This window comes from Nesoenas mayeri, assembly GCF_963082525.1.
Source record: "Nesoenas mayeri genome assembly, chromosome: Z".
Lineage (NCBI taxonomy): Eukaryota > Metazoa > Chordata > Aves > Columbiformes > Columbidae > Nesoenas > Nesoenas mayeri.
Window position 1 is genome coordinate 7,713,429 of NC_137542.1, and position 23,357 is coordinate 7,736,785.

The window sequence follows — 23,357 nt, forward strand, 5'->3', positions numbered from 1 at the left end:
CATTGTAACAGAACCTCCCAAAAAGGTTTCTGAGCTTCCTTTGGGAGAGATGTGTGTCCTCGCAAGGCAAGGGTTATGAATCTTACTAAACAAGCAGGAAGAATTCAACTGTGTCAAAATCAGGGAAATTCCATGTGTTGTCCCTGCATGGTGGCAAGATTCTGTTCTCTTTTGTGTGCAGTCTGGAAAATATAACCTGTGCAAAGGTAATGATCAACTTGATCTGAGATCCAGATTCTTTCGACATTGGTGAGGGGTTTTTAAAACCTTGAAGGGCCCTTATGTTCTGTCCAAACAGTCTTTGAAAAGCTTATTGGCTGTCTGGATTTGACAGAATATACAGGAAACACTGTAATGCTGATGACTATGATGTATTTTCATCTGTCTCCCTCTGAGGAACAAAACCTGATATATGGAAAACTTTGCAAGTCTGCTTGTGGTGTAAAGGCAGCAGGAACAGTTTGCTGGAGGTGGATGATAACTAATATAAAGTTTGTGTGCTGTGACTTATCCTGCCTTCCTGCTCCTAGACTATATAGGACCTGGTTAGCAAAATACTGGTTAATAAGGTTCTGAGCGCTAAAAGTTGGGAGGCTTTATCTTCCTCCTCATGGTAGTGGATAAGCCACTGTAGTGTGTGTCTGTCCTCATTACCCTCATTGTGTATATATCTCGATTACTCTTATTCACTCAGTGTCTCATCTCTTTTAAGAGGCCTTTGTGCAGTGACAGCTCATTCACAAAAGCTCTCTCTACTACTAAATCATTACTTTTTTTTTCTTTTTTTTTTTTTTTAAATTTCAGGTCATCTCCTGCAAGGCTGAGTTACAGCTGCCCTATTAAGAGAACAAAGCAGTCAGCACCACTGGCTGATGAGGGCCGTCTAACATGCACAAACTACCTTTTTCTAGTATACTGCTGTGCAGTTTCTTACTCAAAACAAGTGAAAAGGTTCATGTGGAGTCTCAAAAGTTTCGTTTATAGTGTGGCACTCTAACATGTTAAATGAGCTGGTGTTACTCTGAGGTAAAGCTGAGTAAAGCACAAATCTGCAGTGGATATCTAGGTCTTGGTAGTCTCTCATCCACAAACACAACTGCTCCATTGATGAGCTTTTGTTATGTTAGTCTATAGATGAACGTATATATCTCTTAGCATAGCTAGCAGGTCAAAGGAGGAAGGTAATGAGATTGATTTCTTCTTTTCTTTCTCTCTAAGCCTTCCTTTTCTAGAAACCAAACCATTTCATAGGTAACATCACATTAGCATTCTGTTTAGAGTATACTAGAGCTACTGTTCTGTTGGTAGTGTGTTAAGGCTGTTAGCTTCCCCCATAAAGATATTTCTGATGCAGAGCTTGTACAATATCCTCAGTGGGGATTGGCAGGAGTAACGTGCAGTAATTGCCATCCAGAGAGCAAGTGAAGAGGTGGATTTCATTTAAAGGCTGCTGCTTGGCTCTCTCCAAATATATGGCAGTTTCTGTCAGCCTGGAAGTAAATACAAAACCTCTGCTGGAATGTAGCAGGTGGTTGTAGTGGACAGGAGTAGCAAAGCAACCTAGAGCTGGACTCGGTGCCAGTTCAAAGCTAGGAGAGCTGTTGTGTTCCCCAGAACACAGTGGTTAAGGTGTCTAGCTATAGACACGTAGTGTGCTGGCGCTGCAGTGTCACCGTCATTGCAAGATGGTCTCGATGCTGCAGGTAACTAAATATAGCTCTCTAGACTTCTCTGTGAGCTGTGCTTCTCAGTGGGACAGAACAATAAGGACCATCTACCTTCCAGTTAGGGCTGTTACAATGGCAGGCTACTCAGCAGAGACTCCTAGTTGGTATACAGTTTCATTAGTGCTTTTAGGCAGTTGCAATACCTGCGGTGCAAGCAGCCCCATGCACTTAGTTTTCCAGGCTATGGACTGTTCAAGGACTGGATAAAACATTTCCCAGAAGCTTTACAGCTTACTTACCTTCTGTCTCGAACTTGTAATGGCAAGTTTAATTCCTTGCTCTAAAGAATGGAAACTTGAAAGATGTAACTTAATGTACTGATATCTCTGATCTGGCGTGCACAAACTTAATGTAAACACACTCTCCTTTCTTCTTCTCAGAAATCAACAAAAACAGTCCTTTGGGAAACCTAGCAATGGCTTATGTTCTAATCTTTTAGCCTTGAAGGACTGTAATACGCCTGTAATTTCTAGAATATGGGGCAGTAGCGAAACATTTTTCACCCACCGTTAATGTGCCTCATAGGATAAACAAGTCATGAAATATCTTTGCTTTTAATTCTTGGGGCCTGAAATAGTCTTGTCCTTGGAATTAAGATTTCATACAGTCTTTCCCTCAAACTTGTAACTGCCGAGAGATTAACATGCTGCACAGTACTGTCTTCTCCACAGGCTCCTCACTTAAATTTTATTTGACCAGAACATGTAATGAAGTACAAATAGATCTTAAGAACACGTCAGCTCCAAATAATGATTTTTCTTATTGCTGGGTTTCCCACTGCTTGAAAGGCCAGAGGATCTTTCTTTATTGCTTGCTGTAGATGTGATTTTGGGCATGGAGTCTGCAAGGCTTGTCCGGTGTCACCCTTGGCAGTGATGGCTGCACTGTATTTGCCGTGAAGCTCCAAGGTGAGGAGTTTTGGTACACACTAAGGGTATACTGTTCTTCTTTTCCAGACCACGCGAGCGGAGTTTGATTTGCCCGAGTATTCTGTCCGACGACGGTACCAAGACTTCGACTGGTTGAGGAACAAGCTGGAAGAGTCTCAGCCAACGCATCTCATTCCCGTAGGTAGTAAGCAAGAGTCTGCTATTAAGGACAGTTCTGTCACCCTTAGGGTGATATTTTGGTGATAAGTCTTTTCAGATATAAATACACTACTCTATTCTCTTCTAGTATTTAGATTTACAGTACTGGATTCCCTTCTAGTGGAGTGGGAAGAGCTTGCCATTCCTAATTGATTAAGCAGCTTAGATTTTCTTAGGTGGCCCACTGGAGAAGTGAGCTTTGGCAGCCTGTTGTAGGGCATGTGAGTGGTGACTACATTTGTTGTGGCATAAATGGAATACACTTCATCTGTTTGGTCAATTATTACATCTAGATTTCTGAGTATCCGAGGCATATGAAGTGCCACACAGGTACTTCAACTCCTAGTCTCCGTCAGTTTTCAAGATTGCCTTTTTGAGCCAGTTTTAAAGGGAGCATTTTAAAACTATATGTGTTAACATTTAATAGCAGAGACTTCGAATTCTTAGCCTCTGGCTTGGTAGGTATCACACACCTTCAGTAGGCAAAGGTTTAGCTGATGAGATTAGCTAAACTACTGTACCCCTTCTGTTGCTGAAGCTGATATTCTGGGCACCATGAGGAGGTTGATACTAATCTTCAGCAGTGTGTTTTTCATGCTGCAGAAGATGTGAAAAGGTAAGAAGTATGCAATATTACTATCAAAAGCTCTTTTGAACAAAGGAATTTAAAAAGGCCTGTAGGAGGCAAGTTGTTGGGAAATAGCAACAATGCTGACATACCTTGGCTTTCCCATCTGGGATCAGGGGGGAAGTTTCTCTACTCTCCCTCCCTCAGCAAGGACTAGGCTACATGAGAGGTACTAAGGCTGTTCCAGGGTAGAGAGCTCTTTAAGTCCTTTATTTCTCTTGGAATTGCCTCTAAGTGGAACAATAATTCAGTCTCTCAAAGATAAGACATACTTCACAAAATCATGTGACACCACTAACTGGCAAAAAATATGTTTACTGAGGGGTAGGGAGAAGAGAGGGAGTAAGATTGCTGGGGTAAGATGGAGACACGAGACTGTGTTAGCTGCCCAGACCCTCTTTCCTCTTTCCCTGTTTTCTGAACGTCTGGAACTATGGAGGTGAAGCTTCTACAGATTCTTGAATATGCTGCCAGGCTGACAGTCCTGCTTGAAGGCTGCAAGACAATAAATAATAGTCTAGTAGCAGCAGATGAGTCACAGCCAGGGAATCAAGCTACTTTGCTGTGACCTGGAATTCATTGCACACAGAACGGCAAATTTGTCACAAGTGGCTCTTAATACTGGACATGAAACCGCCTGTCGAACGAGGCAATCTCTTTAAGTGCCTCTCTTGTAGAAAAGCTGGAAGCATAAGGATGTGCTGCCCTCTTTGATCTGCCTGGGCACAAGTGCAGTGTGATTGCAGTTACGGAATTTCCTATTAATCTCCTCCATGCAGTGGTATGGAAGGGAGGTTGCTGAATGCTTTATGTATTTATTGACTAGAAGTAGATGGGGAATAGGAGCTAAAGGCAGTTTCAGGTGCACAGTGCCTCAAGTGTATTCTAAAAGGATGTTTCAAGCCAATCTAAGAGTGTCTGTAACTGGAGATACTGCAATCCCTGGAGGCCTTCTGTCTAAGAAAATACCATTAAGGCATTGTCTTCATAATTTTGGATTAGTCACTCTGCCTAAAACAAATGATGTGTCTTCTCAGTGCAGCAAGTCATGATAGCTTACACTTAGGAGCCCAAACTAAACCAAATATAGGTTTATTTTCATCTCTTTGGTTACTAATTTTTTTTATTTTTTTTTAATGATCTGAGATTTACCCTGATCTGTTCTTTTGAACAACAGTAAAAATGCTCTCAGCTCTCTCTCTAGACTAGAAAGGTAAGACTAACGTGGCCAAAGATCTTGTTTTTGGATGGTGGTGTTTGGATACTTGAGGCCATTTCTGCCTTCAGTGGACTCTGCTCACATGTCACAGCAGGGGAAAGCAGACTTAGCCTGGAAGACTAGGAGGTAGGTGAGTGACATACAGTTAAAACAGGGTATCAGTTGCTAGCTGTGTGTACTGATTACTTGGAATGGGCCTCTGAAGACCTGAAATGTAAAGCACTGCAACTACTGCCATAGATAAAGCCAGGTTAAATGATGAAAGTCTCCATTATAGAGATGTGCCCTTCTATGGGTCTCAAATGCTCAAACTCTTGTGATTATTCAGTGCCAGTGTGCATGTGTTTAGCTGAAAGAACCCTAGTTCAACCAGTCTTGCAGCTTGTCTTTTTTCTCCTGCATATGATGCTGAGGTAGTGATTTTCTGAATTTATTAAACAGTCCCAGCTAAAGTTTACAAAGTAAAGGAATAGAGTTTATCTTCCTTCCTGAAGACTAATGCACTAAGCATTATTTTTCTGAAGTCTAATTAGACTGCACCTTACACTGGTTTAACTAGGACAACTAATTTGAATGCTAAGCATAATAAGTCTTAAATTATAAGGACCAAATATATTGGTCAAAATGTAGCTGTGTTGCAGCTAAGTCGTGCTAGCTGATGTGTGCTTTGTTTTGTGTTTTTTTTAGGAGGTGCAGTCTTCTGTTCATCCCACATCAGCTGGGGTGGGTGGGAAAGGCATATGCACACACTTTTTCTTTTCTTTGAATAACTTTTGACACAGATTTCAGGTGACAAAGACTCTTTGCAGGGGGGCGTCCTGGCTCCTGAATTGGGTGAAAGTAGCTGTCACTGCTAGCCTGGGAGTAAGCAAATTATCTGTCTGGCAGACTGTTTCACAAGAATAAAATGCAAAGCACAGTTTTAAAACTGTAGCATCTACGCTGTCCAGAGAGAACAAAATCAGATCTAGTGGCAGAGCTGAGATTAACTATGCTGCATCTTAAAGAGTTTTCTTCCATCTGAAGTGATACTGTGAAGTCTGGAATCTAAATGTAATGGGGGGACTGCAGAACTAGCAAGTCCGGAAGCTGAGCTGGGCTTCATCTCTGCAGTTCAGCTTAAAATGTAAGTGGTGGAGTCAAGACAGCAGTAAGATGCAAGAGCAGATATGTTGGCAGACCTCTGTCACTTACACAAATGCTCAGGAATGTCAGCTATGATAGATGACGAAGTGTGCAAGTGCTTGAGGAAGGCACTGGCCTGGACTGCTCAACTATGTGCTGCATCCAGCCTGCTGGATGTACTCACGTGGTGCTATCACTAAGACTTTGTGCTCTGCACAGAACAGCGCTGTCCAGGAGCTCTAAATTGTTTAGAATGAGGGCGAAAGAATAAGTGGAATTGTTAAATTTTCTGAGTTTCCTTGGGCTGAGCAGCCTTGCTTCAACATGGTGGGGTGCATGTGTGCGCGTTTCTCCGTGAGTAGTGTGCAGCTCTGCTGGCACCTTGTTTAGATGCTGGAGCTTGAACCTGGATAGCATTAGAGGGGAACACCCTCAGTGATGCTTGAAGTACTTCATGTGAGTACTGTCTGGGCTTCACTGGTGTGGCTCTCAGCTGAAGCCACTCAGTAGACTTGCTAGCATTAGACTAGACCAGCTAAAGGGTAATTCAGATCAAGGTTTACATCACATCTGATGTATAGTTCCTGTTAGCAGGCATATTTCAGTTCTGTTAGGACTGGAGTTTGATTGCTTTCTGTGTGTTCAAATAGCAGAAGCAAGTTTTTTTTACCTTTTGATTTTTGTGTGTTTTGCTTGTTTCTGACAGCCTCTTCCTGAGAAATTTGTGGTAAAGGGCGTTGTCGATCGCTTTTCTGAAGAGTTTGTGGAAACGAGGAGGAAGGCATTAGACAAATTCTTGAAGAGAATAACTGATCACCCGGTGCTTTCTTTTAATGAGCACTTCAATGTTTTTCTCACTGCCAAGGTAAGCCAGTAACTTCCAAACACAGTCATTGACAGGGGCAACAGAACGGGCATCTTTGCAGTCTCTTTTGAAATGAAGGTGTAAAGGCAGCAAGAAAACTACATGTGTAGGTTAGAACTTCCCCTAAAATACCACAGAGTTGCTGGTGACCCTGAACGTTGTGTGCGACAGACCCCTGTGTGTTACAATGCTAGGGGTTCCATTTGCTTGCAGGGAGAGCTGGTCTGCAGATTTACAAATTCAGTTCTCCAGATGTGCTTGTTTTGTATCCTTGTTTCTGGAATGTGCTCCTCTGATGAAGAGAGCTTCAGAATTTAGAAAACTGTAGAATTTGTAAAATCCTCTTTTGCAGGAGTGAGGGAGGAGGAGAGACCTCTCCTGCACAAAAGTTTGCAGATTTCTTGATTTGTGTGTGCCTTCTAAACTGCTTGCCCTTGTTTCCCTCAAAATTAAGCATGAAGACCTCATTCTTGTTTGTTCTCAGTCAACAACTTACGCTCATCTTCTCTGTGACTCTGCCAGCAATGGTGCAATTTTGTTTAGCTGTCTTTTGAAGTGCATTTTAAATAAGACTAGGAGGACCTGAAGTCATGCTTGGGTTTGACCTGATAAGGGAGGAAAACTGTAAAAGCACGTCTTTCCAATGTCACGTTATGCTAGCTCACTCAAATGTGACACTTAATCTGAGCTCGCTTCAGGCTAATACTGCACTTGTTGGTAACATGAGACTCAGTCTCAAGTTTCCTTTTATTTCTCCTCCATGGTGAACTTAACTGCTGAAACAAGACAGAAATGCAGAATTTGTTTAGCACCTTGATAGTTAAATGTCAGACAGCTTTGTTCTGCTTTCCAGCTGTCAAAGCATGATGCAACTTCCTTAGCTGCTTAGTTGTGCATTGTCTACCCCTGTAAAATGACTGGTGAGGGCTCTGTCCTCAGCCCTGGGCAGGGCCTGCTGTGAGAATGCAGAGCATCCAGGGAGACAGATGGAAGAGGACACGTGTTATTGTGGCTGTCCCAGGTGTTGGAACTTGCTGTATTGCAGCAGTGAGGTGTCAGTTCCGTGTCCTAGGACTTCAGAATTAAGTCGCCGCAGAAAGTCGTGAGACCACCTTCTGGCTGAAAAAGATAAACCAACCTTTCTTTAAGTTCCCTGTTTGGACGAGTAACACACCAGAATGCTTGAGAAAGTGAATAATTTTGAGTTAAAGGGTCTTTTTCTGATGTCTGCTTGCAGGCAGAAGGCAAGGGTCAAGGAATTGCTGCATTTAAATGCAAACATAATTCAAAATTATAGTAGCGGCTAAGATGTCTGGTTCTCTTAATCAGACTTATATTTGACTTACAAGTACCATAGTATGGGGTTTGAAGATGGCTGTTGCATCTTTTTTTTTGAAGAACACTTAAGCTTTTAGTCTGGTCTGCAATACCATGTCTTGATTCTTGAGCTCTACAGGTCGTCTTGGTTTGAAAACATCTCTCCCTCAGGCTGCATAGGATAGCTTAGTTACAGCTCTTAAACCTGGTTTGAGATGTTGAAGAGTGACACCTGCTGGAAGGAGTAAAATGCAAAATGGACGCGTTCTGGCTAACTAAAACTAGTTCTTTCTTTCTGATGTGCCATCAAGGTGAAATCCTCCAAAGATCATAGGCAGACAACCTTGTTAATGTAAGTTGTCTGAATGTTGATTCATGCAGACGTGTAAAGCATTGTCAAGGAGGTTTAAGCTTTCAGTGCAGTTCAACATGGCTACATCTGACCCAGCCTGAGCTGCAGTCGGCCTTGCAGAAAGGCTGTGCTGGTCTCCCCATGCTGGGCGTTTGCAGTGTACAGTCTGCCCCTGCCTCCTACCTGACCACACCTCTGGTGTGAGGAGACTGCTGACCAAATAGCCATGCAATAGCTGTGTATTAAGTCATCAGACCCAGCTGGTGCATTTGCATAATACTGATACTGTGGGCTGTTACTTGAAAGTATATGTGATAAATGGCTTGAACAGTATTGATGGCAACAGAGCTATTAATGTCAGTAGTTCCTTGATGACAGTATAGGAAGTTGTGAAAGTCTGGCCAAATGCAAAAGTGAACCGCTTACTCATTGATAATGTACTTCATACCATTCTCCTGGATAGCTTATCTCCATCTAGAGGTATTCTTGAAACTGTGCTCAGATGTACAACTTGTACAAAGTGAGGCTTTGCCCAAGGCCACACGTTGCATGTAATCTCTCGCCTTCACAAGGTTTGATTTTTAACTGGCAAATATCCTTCCCTGCATTAATCTTCCAACATTCAAGTGAAATATCTCTAGACTTTTTTTTTTTTTTAACTTCCTAGGATCTTAATGCCTACAAAAAGCAAGGAATGGCATTGCTGTCAAAGGTGGGAGAGTCTGTCAAGTATGTCACAGGAGGCTACAAATTAAGAAGTCGACCACTGGAGTTTGCAGCCATTGGGGAGTATCTGGACACATTCTCTCTAAAGCTTGGTACCATTGACAGAATAGCACAACGGATTATCAAGGAACAGTTGGGTAAGGATACAAGGTGCCCTAAGATAATACTTGACCTTGAGTGCTCTGTATCTTGATCTCGTTGATGGAATGACAGAGACAACTTGTGTCAATGATTCTGGCCTGTACTGACACAAACACAGAGCAAAATCTAATACCTCTTGCAGATACAAAAGAGGCCCAAAGCCTAACACAGTATTTTAGCTCAGTTTCCCAATATTTTTTTGAAGTCGTTCTTGTTGTTATACCAACCTACTTTATCTTACTGGAGTTATTTTTGGAAAGACTTTTGGGAGGGTGAAAAACTTGTAGATTCCATCTGGAGGAGTACAGATGGAGTTCCTAGATGAAGGTAACATTTACAGGCCTGTCTTAGCAGAGCCAAGGATTGGATATGTTTAAAAAAAAAAAAAATTAGATACTGCACAGGTGCAAGTGTCTTTGTACTGGAAGCTTGTAGGAACAGTCAGTTAAATGAGACCACACCTGGAATATTGTGTCCAGTTCTGGGCCCCTCAGTTCCAGAAGGACAGGGAACTGCTGGAGAGGGTCCAGTGCAGGGCAACAAAGATGATGAAGGGAGTGGAGCATCTCCCTTATGAGGAAAGGCTGAGGGAGCTGGGACTCTCTAGCTTGGAGAAGAGGAGACTGAGGGGTGACCTCATTAATGTTTACAGATATATAAAGGGTGAGTGTCATGAGGATGGAGCCAGGCTCTTCTCGGTGACAACCAGTGATAGGACAAGGGGTAATGGGTGCAAACTGGAACACAAGAGGTTCCACTTAAATTTGAGAAGAAACTTCTCAGTGAGGGTGACAGAACATTGGAACAGGCTGCCCAGGGAGATTGTCGAGTCTCCTACTCTGGAGGCACTCAAGACCTGCCTGGATGCCTTCCTTTGTAACCTCATCTGGGTGTTCCTGCTCTGGCAGGAGGATTGGACTGGATGATCTTTAGAGGTCCCTTCCAATCCCTGACATTTTGTGATTCTGTGTGATTCTGTGAAACGAGTCAGCTTGTACGTGTCACCTGTGCAGCCATAGAGCTCTGTCTATTAAGATGCTAATGCAACACAAGACTTGACTCCTGGAGGAGTTAATGTTTGCCAAGTTTGGTGCATAGTTTCTCCTGTTTGGTGTATTTGCAGATCCTTGTGCCTCACTTTTACTCTGCTAATCTACTTTTCCATCTGCCTCTTACAGAATACTTGGTGGAACTGCGAGAATATGGACCTGTTTATTCAACCTGGGGAGGGCTGGAGGTTGAGCTATCGGAGCCACTGGAAGGGGTATCTGCTTGTATTGGGAACTGCTGCACAGCTCTTGAAGAACTCAGTGAAGACATGACAGAAGATTTCCTACCTGTCCTTAGGGAATATATATTGTACTCGGAGTCGATGAAGGTAGAGAGCCCTCTGGCAGAAGACACTGTCATTGTGTTTGCATGGAATGATTTCTCAGCAATTTAATTCTTTCTGACAGTTGGACGGGCTAGTGGTGGGAAAAGTGAGTAGGTAAATGATACATTAAAGAGGAGGATGTTTTCATAATCGGAACAAAACTAGGTATTTTTAGGAGCAGGGTACTACATGGGTAGCATTATCTATCTGCTCTGCTATTCAATCTGAGGTCAGAAATGCTGGGAGTGCAAGCAAAGTGTTGAAGAGTTGCTCCTTTGTCAGAGTGGCAGGTGGTAATGTATAGGAGCATCCTACAGCTGCCTAGAGTCTTGTCTTTGAATTGTTAGCAAGTCAGTTGTGGTCAGCTCTTTGCTGCTGGGTCAGTGTCTGGCCATGCAGAAAAGGTGGCATTAGCAGCTTCTGTCACTTGTATGTGGCAGGGTTGGGTGGCTCCTTCTAGAACTATGTGTCCCAATGACAGACACTGCTTCGTCTCTCATCCTCATGCTCTAGGCAGGACACATCTGTTGTAAAGTTAAGTTTTGCATACCAAGTAGCTGCTTAAAGATGTTGGTTGCAACTCTTAATCTCTCTAAGAACTTGATATCTAACTGCTTGTGCAGAAAACTACTTCAATGCATGTTTTATCCTCTTGAAGTTAAGGAGCAATGATAGTCAATCCCATTGCATGGCATGAAGAACTACTGAGTTATCTGCAATGAAAACTGAAACCAAGGACTCTATTACAGTTTGACTGTTGGAGCTTTTCACCACCTGCCCATGATGTGGAATGTTTCAGCAGCCCCTCTACAGGGTACTAAGAGACAAATTCCTTCTGAGGACTTTTCCCTTGAAATAACTGTTACAGGGCTATGGTATGCACTCCTTTAGAGATGTAATAGCCTGGTATAAACCTACGGTTGGAATATGGTGGTCCTTCTCTCTCTTAATCATGATCATCCTATACTTCTCAAACTGAGAACTGCAACACTTGCAGATTTATTTTCCCAGCTTCAGATGGCTAGTTGTATGGCTCATATCTTGCCTAGTTGAAGTGCTTTTGCAGAAGGCTTTGCGCTAATTCCCTGAGTATGCCCTTTCCTGTCATCATAGTGACCCCAGGATAAATGAGGTGCATTTTCTTTACAGTACTATTAACACCTAAGCATTGCTGGAACACCTTGATCTGTAGCTGTAAGCCCTGACACAGGATGTTCAGACTTACCCTTATTCTACAGGAAGGGCAGGGGTGTGTGTGTATTTGCAAAGAAACAGAGCATGAGACTAGTGCTTAAAGCTTTTAGCCCAGAAAATCTGGATTTTGAAGCTATAGATGTCATGGCATACTGGAGATGGCATCTGAAGTGGCAGGCAGAGCTGTGGAGGCACCTTTCACGAATGTAGCAGGGGATTTTTATTTATTTTTTTTTTATATAAGCTAAAAAGCAAGCATTTCTTTAGCTGAAGAGGTACTTCAGGTGGTTAAACACCACTTACCGCAGGGAGAGAGGCATTAAAGACTTGCAGCTAGAATACCTGTTGGCAGTCCATTCTAAAAGGGCTCTTGACAGATGATGGCAAAGACACTAACTGCAGTCTCCAAGCCAACAGGTATTCTAGATGCAGGTCTTTAATGCCTCTCTCCCTGCGGTAAGTGGTGTTTAACTGCCTGAAGTACCTCTTCAGCTGAAGAAACACTTGCTTTTTAGCTTAATTTCTAGACTGTTGACTTGACTTTCTAGTGCCCTAAAGAATTCACTCTTCCTGTCAGTTGTTCTCTGGTAACAGGCTTTGTAACTCTGGTAATTGGTGCTTTGGAATTGCTTGGATCTGGAAACCACACTTGCAAAATAGGAGCTGATAGCAGATGAGGATTATACTGCTTACTGTCCAACTTGGGCATCTCATTAGCTTTGCTCTGTGTGAAAATCAAGAATAAAAACTATTTCTAGCCAGGTCAGACTGTTCCTATTTTCCTGCACTCCCAAGCACCAAAAACTGAAATCTCTTGCATGGTACTGAGTGCAGTTTTCTTACGCTGGAACATATCAGTCTGTTGCTATTTCTGTGGGAAGTGTCTACAGAACTGTCTTCCCGGACTCCACAAAACTGAGTAAGTGACTGTAAAGGAGGCTGTTCTTGGAGTTCTTGGAGCAGGAGGTTTCTGCTGAAAGGGCTGCCCTCTTCACTAGCAGTGCAGTCCTGTTCACCAGCTCTTGTGAGGCCTGCTTGTGAAATTAAAGGCTGTGTTTGTCTTTCAGAGCACAGATTTTGGATAGGATGCTTGATGAAAGGTCTTTAGGTACTAGGAGTTCAGTGCAACCTTGATGGCTTGCTTGGTTGCACACTGTGCCCCAGGTACAGGTATGGGAATGTGATTTGTAGAGGAGTTCTAGCTGTGTGAATGTCCCTCAGTGTAAGAACTGTCAGGTTATTTTTACTGTATTAGGGATGGACATTCACCTTTGCATCTCTAGGACAGTTGCTGTACCTGGAGTTGGCGGCAGCCTGAGGGTACTCCACATATTGGGGTAGAGCCTGCTACTTCTGCTTGAAACAAATATTATCGTGGAATCATAGAATGTCCTGAGTTGGAAGGGACCCACAAGGATCATCGAGTCCAACTCCTGTCCCTGCACAGGACAACCCCACAGTTCACACTGTGTGTCTGAAGGTGTTGTCCAATCTCTTCTCGAACACTGTCGGGCTTGGGGCTGTGACACCTCCCTGGGGAGCCTGTTCCAGTGCTCCAGCACCCTCTGGGTGAGGAACCTTTTCCTAATGTCCAACCTGAACCTCCCCAGGCAGGGAGGTTTTGTCTGACTCCAGGGAAGTCTTTTGTTTGAAAGATTTGCAGAGCTGGGGAGAGGCAGGTATTGTGGGATTGAGTTAAAATGTGTGCTGGTAGTGTCTAGGAGAGACCCTTTCTAAAATACAAGCCAAGTAAGAGATGCCTTGAATAATCCTGGTGCAGTGAGGCCCTTGGCAGCAAATGTGTGTTACTGTTGCAAAGGAGTGATTTAGGGTTCTGCTTACTGCAGAACAATGTTTAGATTTCTCAAACAGAAGTGTGATTTAAAAAGAGTTCGGTGGCAGGTTCCCTCTGTTATTTACGGCATGGGGGAAACATGCCAAGCCGAATGCTGCTGACCTCTCCGGGAGCCTGGTATCTGTTTGCAGAGCAAACTTTCGGGTGTCTTCCCGCCCCGATAACCATTCACCCTGGAGTCTGTTTTAGAACTCCAGAGGCAAACTTCCAGTTGAGGCAAGATAACTGTGTGCAGAGCAGACTTGCAGGAAAGAAAATTTTCAGAAAAAAAACTTTAATGGCGTAGAATAGCAGGAGGGCTGGCTCAAGCTCGGTACCTGTGCAGAGGTCCAACCAGAGCATGGGAAACAAGACTTTGATATCTCTACAGACCATTCATGCCATGATTCCGTCCGATAGCAATAGTTCAGTCTTCTTGCTTCTCACTGATCTTTTTCACTGATTTCATATGTGCCTTTGTTTGGTTCAGCTGTAGATATTGTTTATAGTCCATAGCCTTGCAGGTGTTGTTTTGTCTGAATAAATCCTTTTCTTCTCAGTGATGTGCAAAACAGGCCGTATCTTGCAAGCATTCCGTGTAGTTTGTAGTTGCCTTTGGTAAATACGAGCAGAACTTTACAGCTCAAGATTTTAGCAAATCAAACTTAATAACGTGAAGCAGAGAGTATATTAAAAATAATATGACCTTATACTTCTAGATGATTCATTACATTTAGTATGCATGTACTCAATCTAGATGATTGATATGAAACTTAAACTGGGGTCATCCACTGACCTGTGAGTAGTAAAACCATTGCCATACAGTCAGCTTATTTAACAAGAGGGCTCACAGTAGCTCACCTAGGCTGTCATATTTACAAAATAAAACATTTGACTTGTAGTCAAATTGCATACAATGGGAAAGGTCTGCATGAGACTCCCTGAACCCACAACTTATCGGTGCTCAGTGTGCTGTTCTGCTTCCTTGTGGGTCTCCTGGAAGGAGTTCTTGGTCCAGCTGCAGCTCAGGCCTTCAGCTCCTCTGGAGCTTGGACCAGACTCTTCTGGTTTGGATGAGGGGGTTCAAATGCATCTGTCACATCTGCCACACTTTTTGCACTTTGCTGGTATTCCAGAGGGAGGCAAGTGCAGAGGACAAACTCCATTCTCCATAATTTAGTGCTGATATTGAAATGTTATATGGATGATGTCTGCTTAACACTGCCAGAAAGGCTTGTCAGATGATGTGATCCCCAGCCATGGGCTAGGACATAACTTTTAATGCACGTTCAAAGTAGGCAGCGCAAGGACAGCTAACTGTCTCTAACGATGTGCAGTAAATGAGGATCCGCTTGTGAGGTCTAGTTGTAGTAGGAAGCTATGTGGTGTGCAAGTGACATAGGATTCTGATTTGAGAAAGAAGACTGTGGCAAACTCCTGAAGCTCCTTCAGACATACAGGCCAAGGTGAAATGTTTCAGCTATATACAAAATGGAGAAGGACCTGCCCTACTGAAAGCAAGCTAAGTCATTCTTGTACAGGGACCAGTGGTTTAATTCTGTTCTCAAATAACCGAAATGTGGTGTGTGAGTTTTTTCTGTTTGGTGTTGGTTTCTTCCAACTCTTTTTTTCTTTTTTTTTTTCTTTTTTTTCCTCTCTCCATTATTTTTAATTTTTTTTTTCTCTCTAAGTGAGGCCTTAACTATCAGAAGTATTTCATGGGCTGTGGTAAGTCTGGGGACACTTGGTAGAGAGCTTTTCGGAGAAGCTGCTGAAGCATTAATGCATTCATCTACAACTGAGAAAAGAAATTGCCTGGAGGTGCTGGAGGAAACGCTTCCTTTCACATATGGGATGAGTGAAATGGAAGGCAATATTTTTTCATGGCTTACAGGTCAGCCGTTAATGGATACTTAAAGCTGTATTCAGAAGCATATTGTTAATGGTCCACAGTGGATGGACTTGAGCACTTAAGGAGAAATAAGACACCTGCCCTTTGAATCTAGTCTGCCAATACGATGCTTGTTAATCATTGGCTACTCCTGGTACGGATCCAGCTTACTGCGCTAACTCCATGCTCCTAAAGGCTGAATGCAGTTGCTGGAGGCAATTGTTTTTCTGAGAAGAAACTTCAGTTTACTCAGGTTCAAGAGGCAATACAAAGTAGAAATGCCTATTAAAATATCTCGGGCTTTTGTTGCATTGGTAACCTCAATCACTTAAGGACTATTCCACATAGTTGCTTAGATTCCAAAAGGAATGGGAATGCTGTGTTTTCTCAAGCAAACATGATCAATGGCATGCTTCTTGCATCCATGTGGGGACAAAAGGGAGGGTTAAGGTGTTGAAGACTAATTTTGCAGTTTCGTGTCCCCCCCCCTTTTTTTTTCCCCCGAAACCAATATCAACTTTGTGAATGGGATGCCATTCCCATTTATCACAAGGTGAAGTTTGTAGGAATATTGATTGCAGTCTCCTGTCTCTAGTCTAGAGCAGCTGAATTGGGGACCTTCCCTTAGCTTAGGGGGAAGATGATGATAGTAGATACAGGCTTTGTACCTCTTTAATTAGGAAACAGGTCTTGGCTACACTGGCTCTGATAACCACTCTTTTAAGTAGGTATTGCTGTAAGCAGCAGTGTACATGACTAGTCCTGCTTTACTAGCGTTGTCTGAAACTGCTAAAATGGCTACGTACCATACTCCTTTTGTTCTAATAGGGTAATTCCTTCTGGTGGCAGAAGGGAAGACTTGAGGTATGAACTGGCCAAGCTGGCTGCAAGAGAAGTTCAAATTTACAGGTGCCTCAGCAGTGAGTGTTGGCCGACTTCCCTCTGAGCATTTTCAGTAATAACTTTGCATCAACTGAGTTGTAAACAGTGGCTAGTTGTTTTGTTGTGAAGACTGAAGAATTAAGTGGCCCACTCTTGTAGGCACATAATTGCTTATTTTTTATTAGTATACTCTAAAAAAAAAAAAAGACTAATTTCTGTGGTTGTTTTTAGGTTATAACAGTGTAGTATAACCTTAGTGGAGGTCTTGACTTGTGGACATAGTACAAGATATGGATGGCATCTTTTGCTTTCTCTTCTGAGAATAGTCTGTCAATAAAATGCTTACTGGTTGTGAAACTCAGGTGGCTCAGTGCTTCTCACCTAAATTGTGTTTTCATATATATATATATGTATTTTTTTTTTTTTAATTAAACCAACAACCAGCCCCCTTAAACTGATCAAAAAGCAAAGCTTTTCTTGTAACATGACAGTGTAACAGCTTGCTGTAAAGGACTTTGAGGAGTTTTTGCAAGGGAAAAGGGAGATGTGATAGCTTCTGTGGTGGCCTTCGTGTCTCTTAGCCCATGCTGTTGTGTGTCTGCTGCTCAAGGGTATCAGAAGCTTTGCACTGTGCCTTGACAGCTTGGATGCTTTTGCTCATATCCTTTCTGTACTAATAATGGGTCAACTGATTAAAATAATTTAGTCAGTGTTATGTTCATGGTTACATGACAGCTTCTATCTTGCATGCCTCCAGCTTGTCCAAAAGTTGAGTGTTATTTGACCCTGCCAGTTACTAGAGAGCAACTGCTCTTGGTTTCTGGAAGCTACTCCCTAAATACTGTAAAATAGGACAAATTAAGTCTGAAAGTCTGACTTCAGATTGAATTATCACTTCAACTGTATCACTTTGCAGTTTCTTGCAGGCTGGGGAGGCAAGGAACAAGAGGACACCTCTCACAGCTGTCTTTTCTCTTGCCCATAGAATGTGTTGAAGAAGAGAGACCAAGTTCAAGCGGAGTATGAAGCAAAACTGGAAGCAGTAGCCTTGAAAAAAGAAGACCGTCCAAAGGTTAGCATTTAAAACTGCTCTACAAAAAATAAGTTGCACCTACATGGCTTCCAGAGAAGAATGGAGAAATGAAACTTGCTTTTGTTTGGGTCTGACAGCTTCTTTGCAGTATAAGCAATTTCTGACAGAACAGAAGTTTGTTGGGAAGCTACTGTGAAATAAAGACCTAGACATGAACATATATAACGTGTCTAGCAACTTCTCTACTACTGATCTAGAATCACAGAGTATTTTGGATTGGAAGGGACCTTCAAAGCTCATCCAGTCCAACCCCTGCCATGAGCAGGGACATCTTCACCAGATCAGGTTGCTCAGAGCCCTGTCCAGCCTGGCCTGGGATGTCTCTAGAGGTGGAGCATCCACAATCTCTCTGGGCAACCTGGGCCAGGCTCTCAGCACTGTCATTGTACAAATTTTTTTCCTCATGTCCCACCTGAATCTCCCACTATTCAGAGCAGGATGGCTCTGACCTGTGTAATACTTGAACAACAGCCAGGAATCAGCTGTAGTGTTCAGTGATACTGACTGAAACAGTGGTAGAAGAGTCCCTGGTGACTTAGCAGTATGTCAGCTAGCTGAATTAACGTCCTAGCCCTGGCCTTGCTGAACTCTATTGTAGGACACTGCCCTAGTTTTGTTAAAAACAAGGATGCTTTGCCTTAAACCTTGATAGATACCTATTTTGACTGTGGAAGATGTAATATCTTGCTTCTTCTGCTCAGGGAGGTCTTCCTGTGTGATGCTGAACAGACATGGCAGTTGTCACTGGGTGACAGGTTTTGGCTGGGCTTCCTCTAGAAGCAAAACTGTCAACCGGTGTGTGTATGGTGCCACCTGCTTTCTGCATGAAGCAATGAGCAAGAGTCTTATCTTAAATCACTTCAGCTTTAACCAACAATAACAACACGTTTTGTTCCCTTCCTCTGCTTGAGGTGTTTTGTTTCCCTTTCACCTTTGTGTTAATAACTAATGGATGGCTTTCCAGTATTAGGACTACTGTGTCATCATCTTACAGGAGGTTTACGTAATGTCTTTAATCTGAGAAGATGAAGAGGACAGAGCATAGAAATGCAAACTGGTGTTTTTCTGGTCTTGTCTGTCACAGGCTCTACAACTAGTTCTGACTTGGCTATCTTGTGGTGCTTTTGTATTTTGGTCTTTATCCTGCCCCACTGCTGGCTGGTGTGGTATGTACTCTTACTTCCTCAGCCTAGCTTTGTATAAGCAGGTGTTCTAACAAGTTGTATGTAGGGTGGAGGAAAAAACAGATAGCACATCCAGCAATCCAACTGAGGTTTTAGGCATTTGACTTTACGTAGATCTTGATGCAATGGAACTGCTGAATTTTGCTAATCTCTCACCTAGCAAAAGGTTTTTGCATCTAACCTCTCAGTGGGATTGTGTAAATCACAGCACTTAAATAGCTATCTTAAGAATTTTTTGAATACTTGCATCTCCTCTCCAGAATATAAGCATATCTTTTGGCAACTCCTTGTTCCTTTTGTCTCTTATGTGGTTTACAAGATGAAGTTGAATGAATTAATAGAACTCCATGCATGTTCATAGAATGCTAGCTTGTGGTTTTCAGATCCTTTCCATCTGGAGGAAGAGCTGGTAGCTCAGAGCTGTGTCCAGCAGCACATATTATGTTCAGTGAGGTCTTCTGGCTATGAGTTGTTGGAAACTAAAAGCAGATAGTGGGTCATGGGCTGGGTTATGCAGTGAACAGCATTTGTATTGCTTTGGGCATTATTTAGCAGATTTGGTTTAAGTGATGTTCAAAACAAAACAAACAAGAAAAAACCCACAAAAAAGTTATGGAAAAAAAGCCCTACTTTTGGATCATGAAGTGAGGACCTATCATTACTTGTTAGTCTCTGCCACTGGAGGGCATGCTCGGACTTGCTATACGCATGGTCCAGTTGGTTTTATAAAGCTTCATTGGTGACATTGGGCTGTTCTCATATTGAGATCAGCCTAGAACTCTGACCTATAAATGCATGTGGCCTGTAGGGCTACTGTACATGCCTGTTAGCAAGTACTGCTCAGAATGCTGAGGTTTACATCAAAAGTGTAGCGTGTGTGTGTGTGTATGTAGTGTTTTTTGACACTAATGCAGCAGTATTAGTGAAGAGTCTGGAGCATTTCTGTTACTAAGTAGTACGGTGGTGAACTGCTTCTTAGCCATTTCTGACCCACGCTGGGGCTGTTTTTCCAGTAATCCGCCCAGCGTAGTGAAGTGCAGGCATTGTTTCCCTTTGAGATAAAGTCCACCTCTGATGGCCTAGTTTATTCTCTCTGTCTCAAGGCTTTGTGGTGTGATGATCTGTGGGAACATTTAAATATGACCTTGAAGTAGAAAGCTGAACTTGAAGTAGAAAGCGACCATGTGTATTTACAGGGAAAAAAAAAAGGTTTAACAGTATATGCTTCCAGAGAAGTAGGAAGATGGAAGGAATGTATAAAGAGATGAGTTGCGTAATAAATCATGGATTTATTGTGCGTTGGGACCATTCGGTACTTGATAATGTTGCTGTAGAGGTGTTCTAAAAAAGTGGACATGGTTATGCTGCAAGTGATGCCGTCTGCACTTGGCCATGCTAAATTCTAGATGTGAGGCATACTTAGACTCTGGTCTCATCAAGAATTATGTGAAGAGGAATAAACATAGGTGCAGAACTTCCTATCATGTAATGAGGTGACCAGACTCCTAAATATACACTTTTATGCTTAGTTCTTGCCTGAGTATACATCTCTTCTCAGTTTAAATTGGCTCACTAAAGTAGTGATGGGCCCTTCTAGAGTGTATTGGAGTTTGAGCCAGTTGTCACGTTTTGGCAGTTGGGTTTTTGAGCTGTTCGAGTAGGTGAGGACAGTCATCAGAAGACTTCCCCCAAAGTCCAGTTGTCTTTCTTCTCAGTTCATAGTTGCTAGCTAGTATTTAGTATCTCTACTGGTAAAAGCAGGTATAAGCATCAGCATTGATGTTTCAACTTAATGTCCAAATTTGATGCTAGAACTGTAACCTCTCTTCATTAATCTTGCACTAGACAAAAAGTGCTTAAAAGCTGTTAATTAACTTAAATTTTTGTTGCAAGTTCTGTTCTGGGAAGCTGAAGTTTTGGAAGGAAAGGTACAGGACTGGTGCATGTGCAGATGCTGCTTTCATGATGCCTTTGGAGACTTAGCTGGAGTTCATTGCTGTTGCTTCTTAAGTAGACAGTACACAACCCATTTGCTGTCCACTTGGTTGTCCCTGTGACACCAGTCTCATGCAGCGCTCTCAGCCTGACCTGCAGAAAAAACTGGCTGTGTAAAAGCACATATTTTTCTTTTTTTTTTTAACCGGTTTCAGATTCTGGCAGAAGCAGCAGGAAGCTGAGGAATGCTTGGAAACTGACTTAAGTGGATTGGGAAATCTTATGTGGTTTTGCTTCCAGACTTCGTGACTCTTTCTCTTGATAGCCTAGCCTTTCCCATTAAGATAGAGGAGGACTTATAGATGTGATGCAAAGCATACTTGCCTTGAGAGGAGCATCTTCTAAACTTTGCAGCTGCTAGTTTGGTTGTTCTTGTCTGAAGCCTATGAGAGAACTTTATGCCTGGAGTTGTAGCAGAGTGGACTGTGTAGCCAGAAGTACAGTGCTCTGAGGGGGTGCGGGAAGTTTGTAGCTACTGAACCCCCAAGCTGCCTGTAGTTTAAATCTAGTTCTGTCAATAAAAGGTTACTCAGATCCCATCAGTATGAAGGAGGTGCTTCCTGTGTCCCAGATAGCTTTACTGGGGAACAGATGTAGGACCTTCTTTGAGTGTTAGTTAAAGGAATACTTCAGTGAGCAGCCCTAATCTGCATCCTGGAGAATGACCTGGAGTTGATATGTTTCTTCCTAAGTTGTATACCTTGCCAAACTACAAGGTAGCAGCACACCTCTAACTTCCCATGTTGTTAGCCATGAAAAGCTTCTTACGTAATCTGTTCATCTTCTTCCTTCATTCATGTCCCTCAAAGAAAAAAGAAATTTCTCAAAAGTATCAAGTCTGAGAGGAACCACTACAAATTTCTGCAGATGTTTCTCATTCCGCCCTTTGCCTTTGTGCAAATCACAGCTTCCAGAGTGGAAGTTCATGTCTCATGTTGATGTTGGGGCTCATGGGTTTTCTCTTCTGAGGTCATGGGCTTAGTCTGCATATCCTTACGTGCTTCCCATCTGTGTGGACCATGCAGCACAAGGAGAAGAGTGAGAGGAGTGTTCCTGGCTTTCCTGCTTGAAGAAACATTTTTAAACTGTTCCTTTTGTTGCCTGGTGGTACACATGATGTTAGTTAAAACACTAGCAAAGAACACTTCTTTAGCCTAATGTGCATCTACCTTGGGCTTGTGACTACTGTCATAATCTACTTAAATCTCTACCTAGGCTTGCAATAGTTTATACTCCAAGATTTCTACCATTGTTTACATGTGACTACGTGTCCACTGTTGAGCCCAAAGGCAAATGAACCAATCCACAGTGAAATGCTTCCAGTCACCTTTGCATTCTGATCATCAGTGCTTTGCACTTACATTTTTATTAGGCAGCCTGTAAGATTAAAAGTGGAAGCTAGAAACTATTTTATTTTGCAGCTGTAGTTGGTCACAGGTGTTTGTTATCAAGAGATAAAATTGAGGTTTCTTGTCTAGCTTTTTGGACAAATGTAAATATTTGTTTCGTAGACACTAGTGTGAATCAGGAAATGCCCGGTGCCACTGAAGATGGGAAGAGGGACAAAAAAACTTGCCCTGGAGCTGTAGTCAAGCTGCTCATTTTGAGAACTAGGCACTGAGCCTAGGCAGCCAGCACTTGTACCAAATGCTTTTCCTCTCTGTGTGTCTCTAGCAAGCTCTTCCTCAGTTGGCCTCTGTGTCTGGCATGGAGTTGGACAACCACAACTGCCCATCATCTCAGACAGCAGGGATCAAATTAAGCAATCCTGTCTGTTCACTAATACTGAATTGGGGCTTTTGTCCCTGCTGCCGTAACTGAGTTTATTCAGGGTAACTACTGGACTGCTAACTTACCCTTTCCTCTGTAGCTTTGCTCAGTGCGGTCTGGGGGAATCCAGCAGTCTAGCACTCTCAGTGACAGTTTCAATCTTCATTTCTCTTCCTGCAGGTACCCACAGATGTGGAGAAATGTCAAGACCGAGTAGAGTGTTTCAATGCTGACCTGAAAGCAGATATGGAGAGATGGCAGAACAACAAAAGACAAGACTTTAGGCAGCTACTCATGGGGATGGCAGATAAAAACATCCAGTACTACGAGAAGGTATGTGGCACTGCTGGAACGTTGGCAGGAATAGGGGTTAATTTTCCAATGAGGTGATGATAATTGTTCGTGGAATCTTCATGTTATTTTGAATAAAAGAATCTTGGACATCTGAATCAGTTCTGTAGTGCTGTGGAAACTGCTCTTTGTCAGCAGCTTTGTGTAAACTCTCAAGTTGCTGGTTGTGCTCAAGTGATCCGCATGAGACTAGCAGTCTTTTACAAGGCAGCCCTGTAAATAGCATTTCGTCCTGGATGCTTGTCTGTCTTGCATTCTTGAGTTGAATAATTACTGAGCAGCAGTAGTAGCTATGAAAAAGATCAAAATTGCATGTTCTGGTAGTATTACGAAACCAGAAAAGCTCTTGATTCTGCCTTTTATGAACCAAACTACATAGGTTAATGTACATTCATGGATTCATATATAGATTATGCCTGTTGTGCATAAATTATCCTAATTTCTGTCCCCTTGTGCATAGTTCTGTCCCTTACATGCTAGTCCTGAAAGGGCCTTGACATTAAACTGCATATGCTGTCAGTCTAATTTTCCTTTATGCTAGAAGAGTGTTGCCCAGTGCAGTGATTGATATATTAAACACTACTAGGCTTATGCATGGTG

At 42.6% G+C, this 23,357-nt stretch overlaps 1 protein-coding gene across 1 annotated transcript in view; it reads left to right on the forward strand.

Annotated features, from left to right (window-relative positions):
* The window catches only part of SNX30 (sorting nexin family member 30), a 48,481-nt gene that overhangs the window by 23,704 nt on the left and 1,420 nt on the right, over positions 1-23,357 (forward strand). The window contains exons 3-8 of the mRNA XM_080362231.1: positions 2,684-2,794; positions 6,494-6,652; positions 8,989-9,184; positions 10,367-10,566; positions 17,350-17,436; positions 22,587-22,739. Coding sequence (XP_080218357.1) covers positions 2,684-2,794; positions 6,494-6,652; positions 8,989-9,184; positions 10,367-10,566; positions 17,350-17,436; positions 22,587-22,739 — 906 coding nt within the window. The remainder of the gene's footprint in view (positions 1-2,683; positions 2,795-6,493; positions 6,653-8,988; positions 9,185-10,366; positions 10,567-17,349; positions 17,437-22,586; positions 22,740-23,357) is intronic.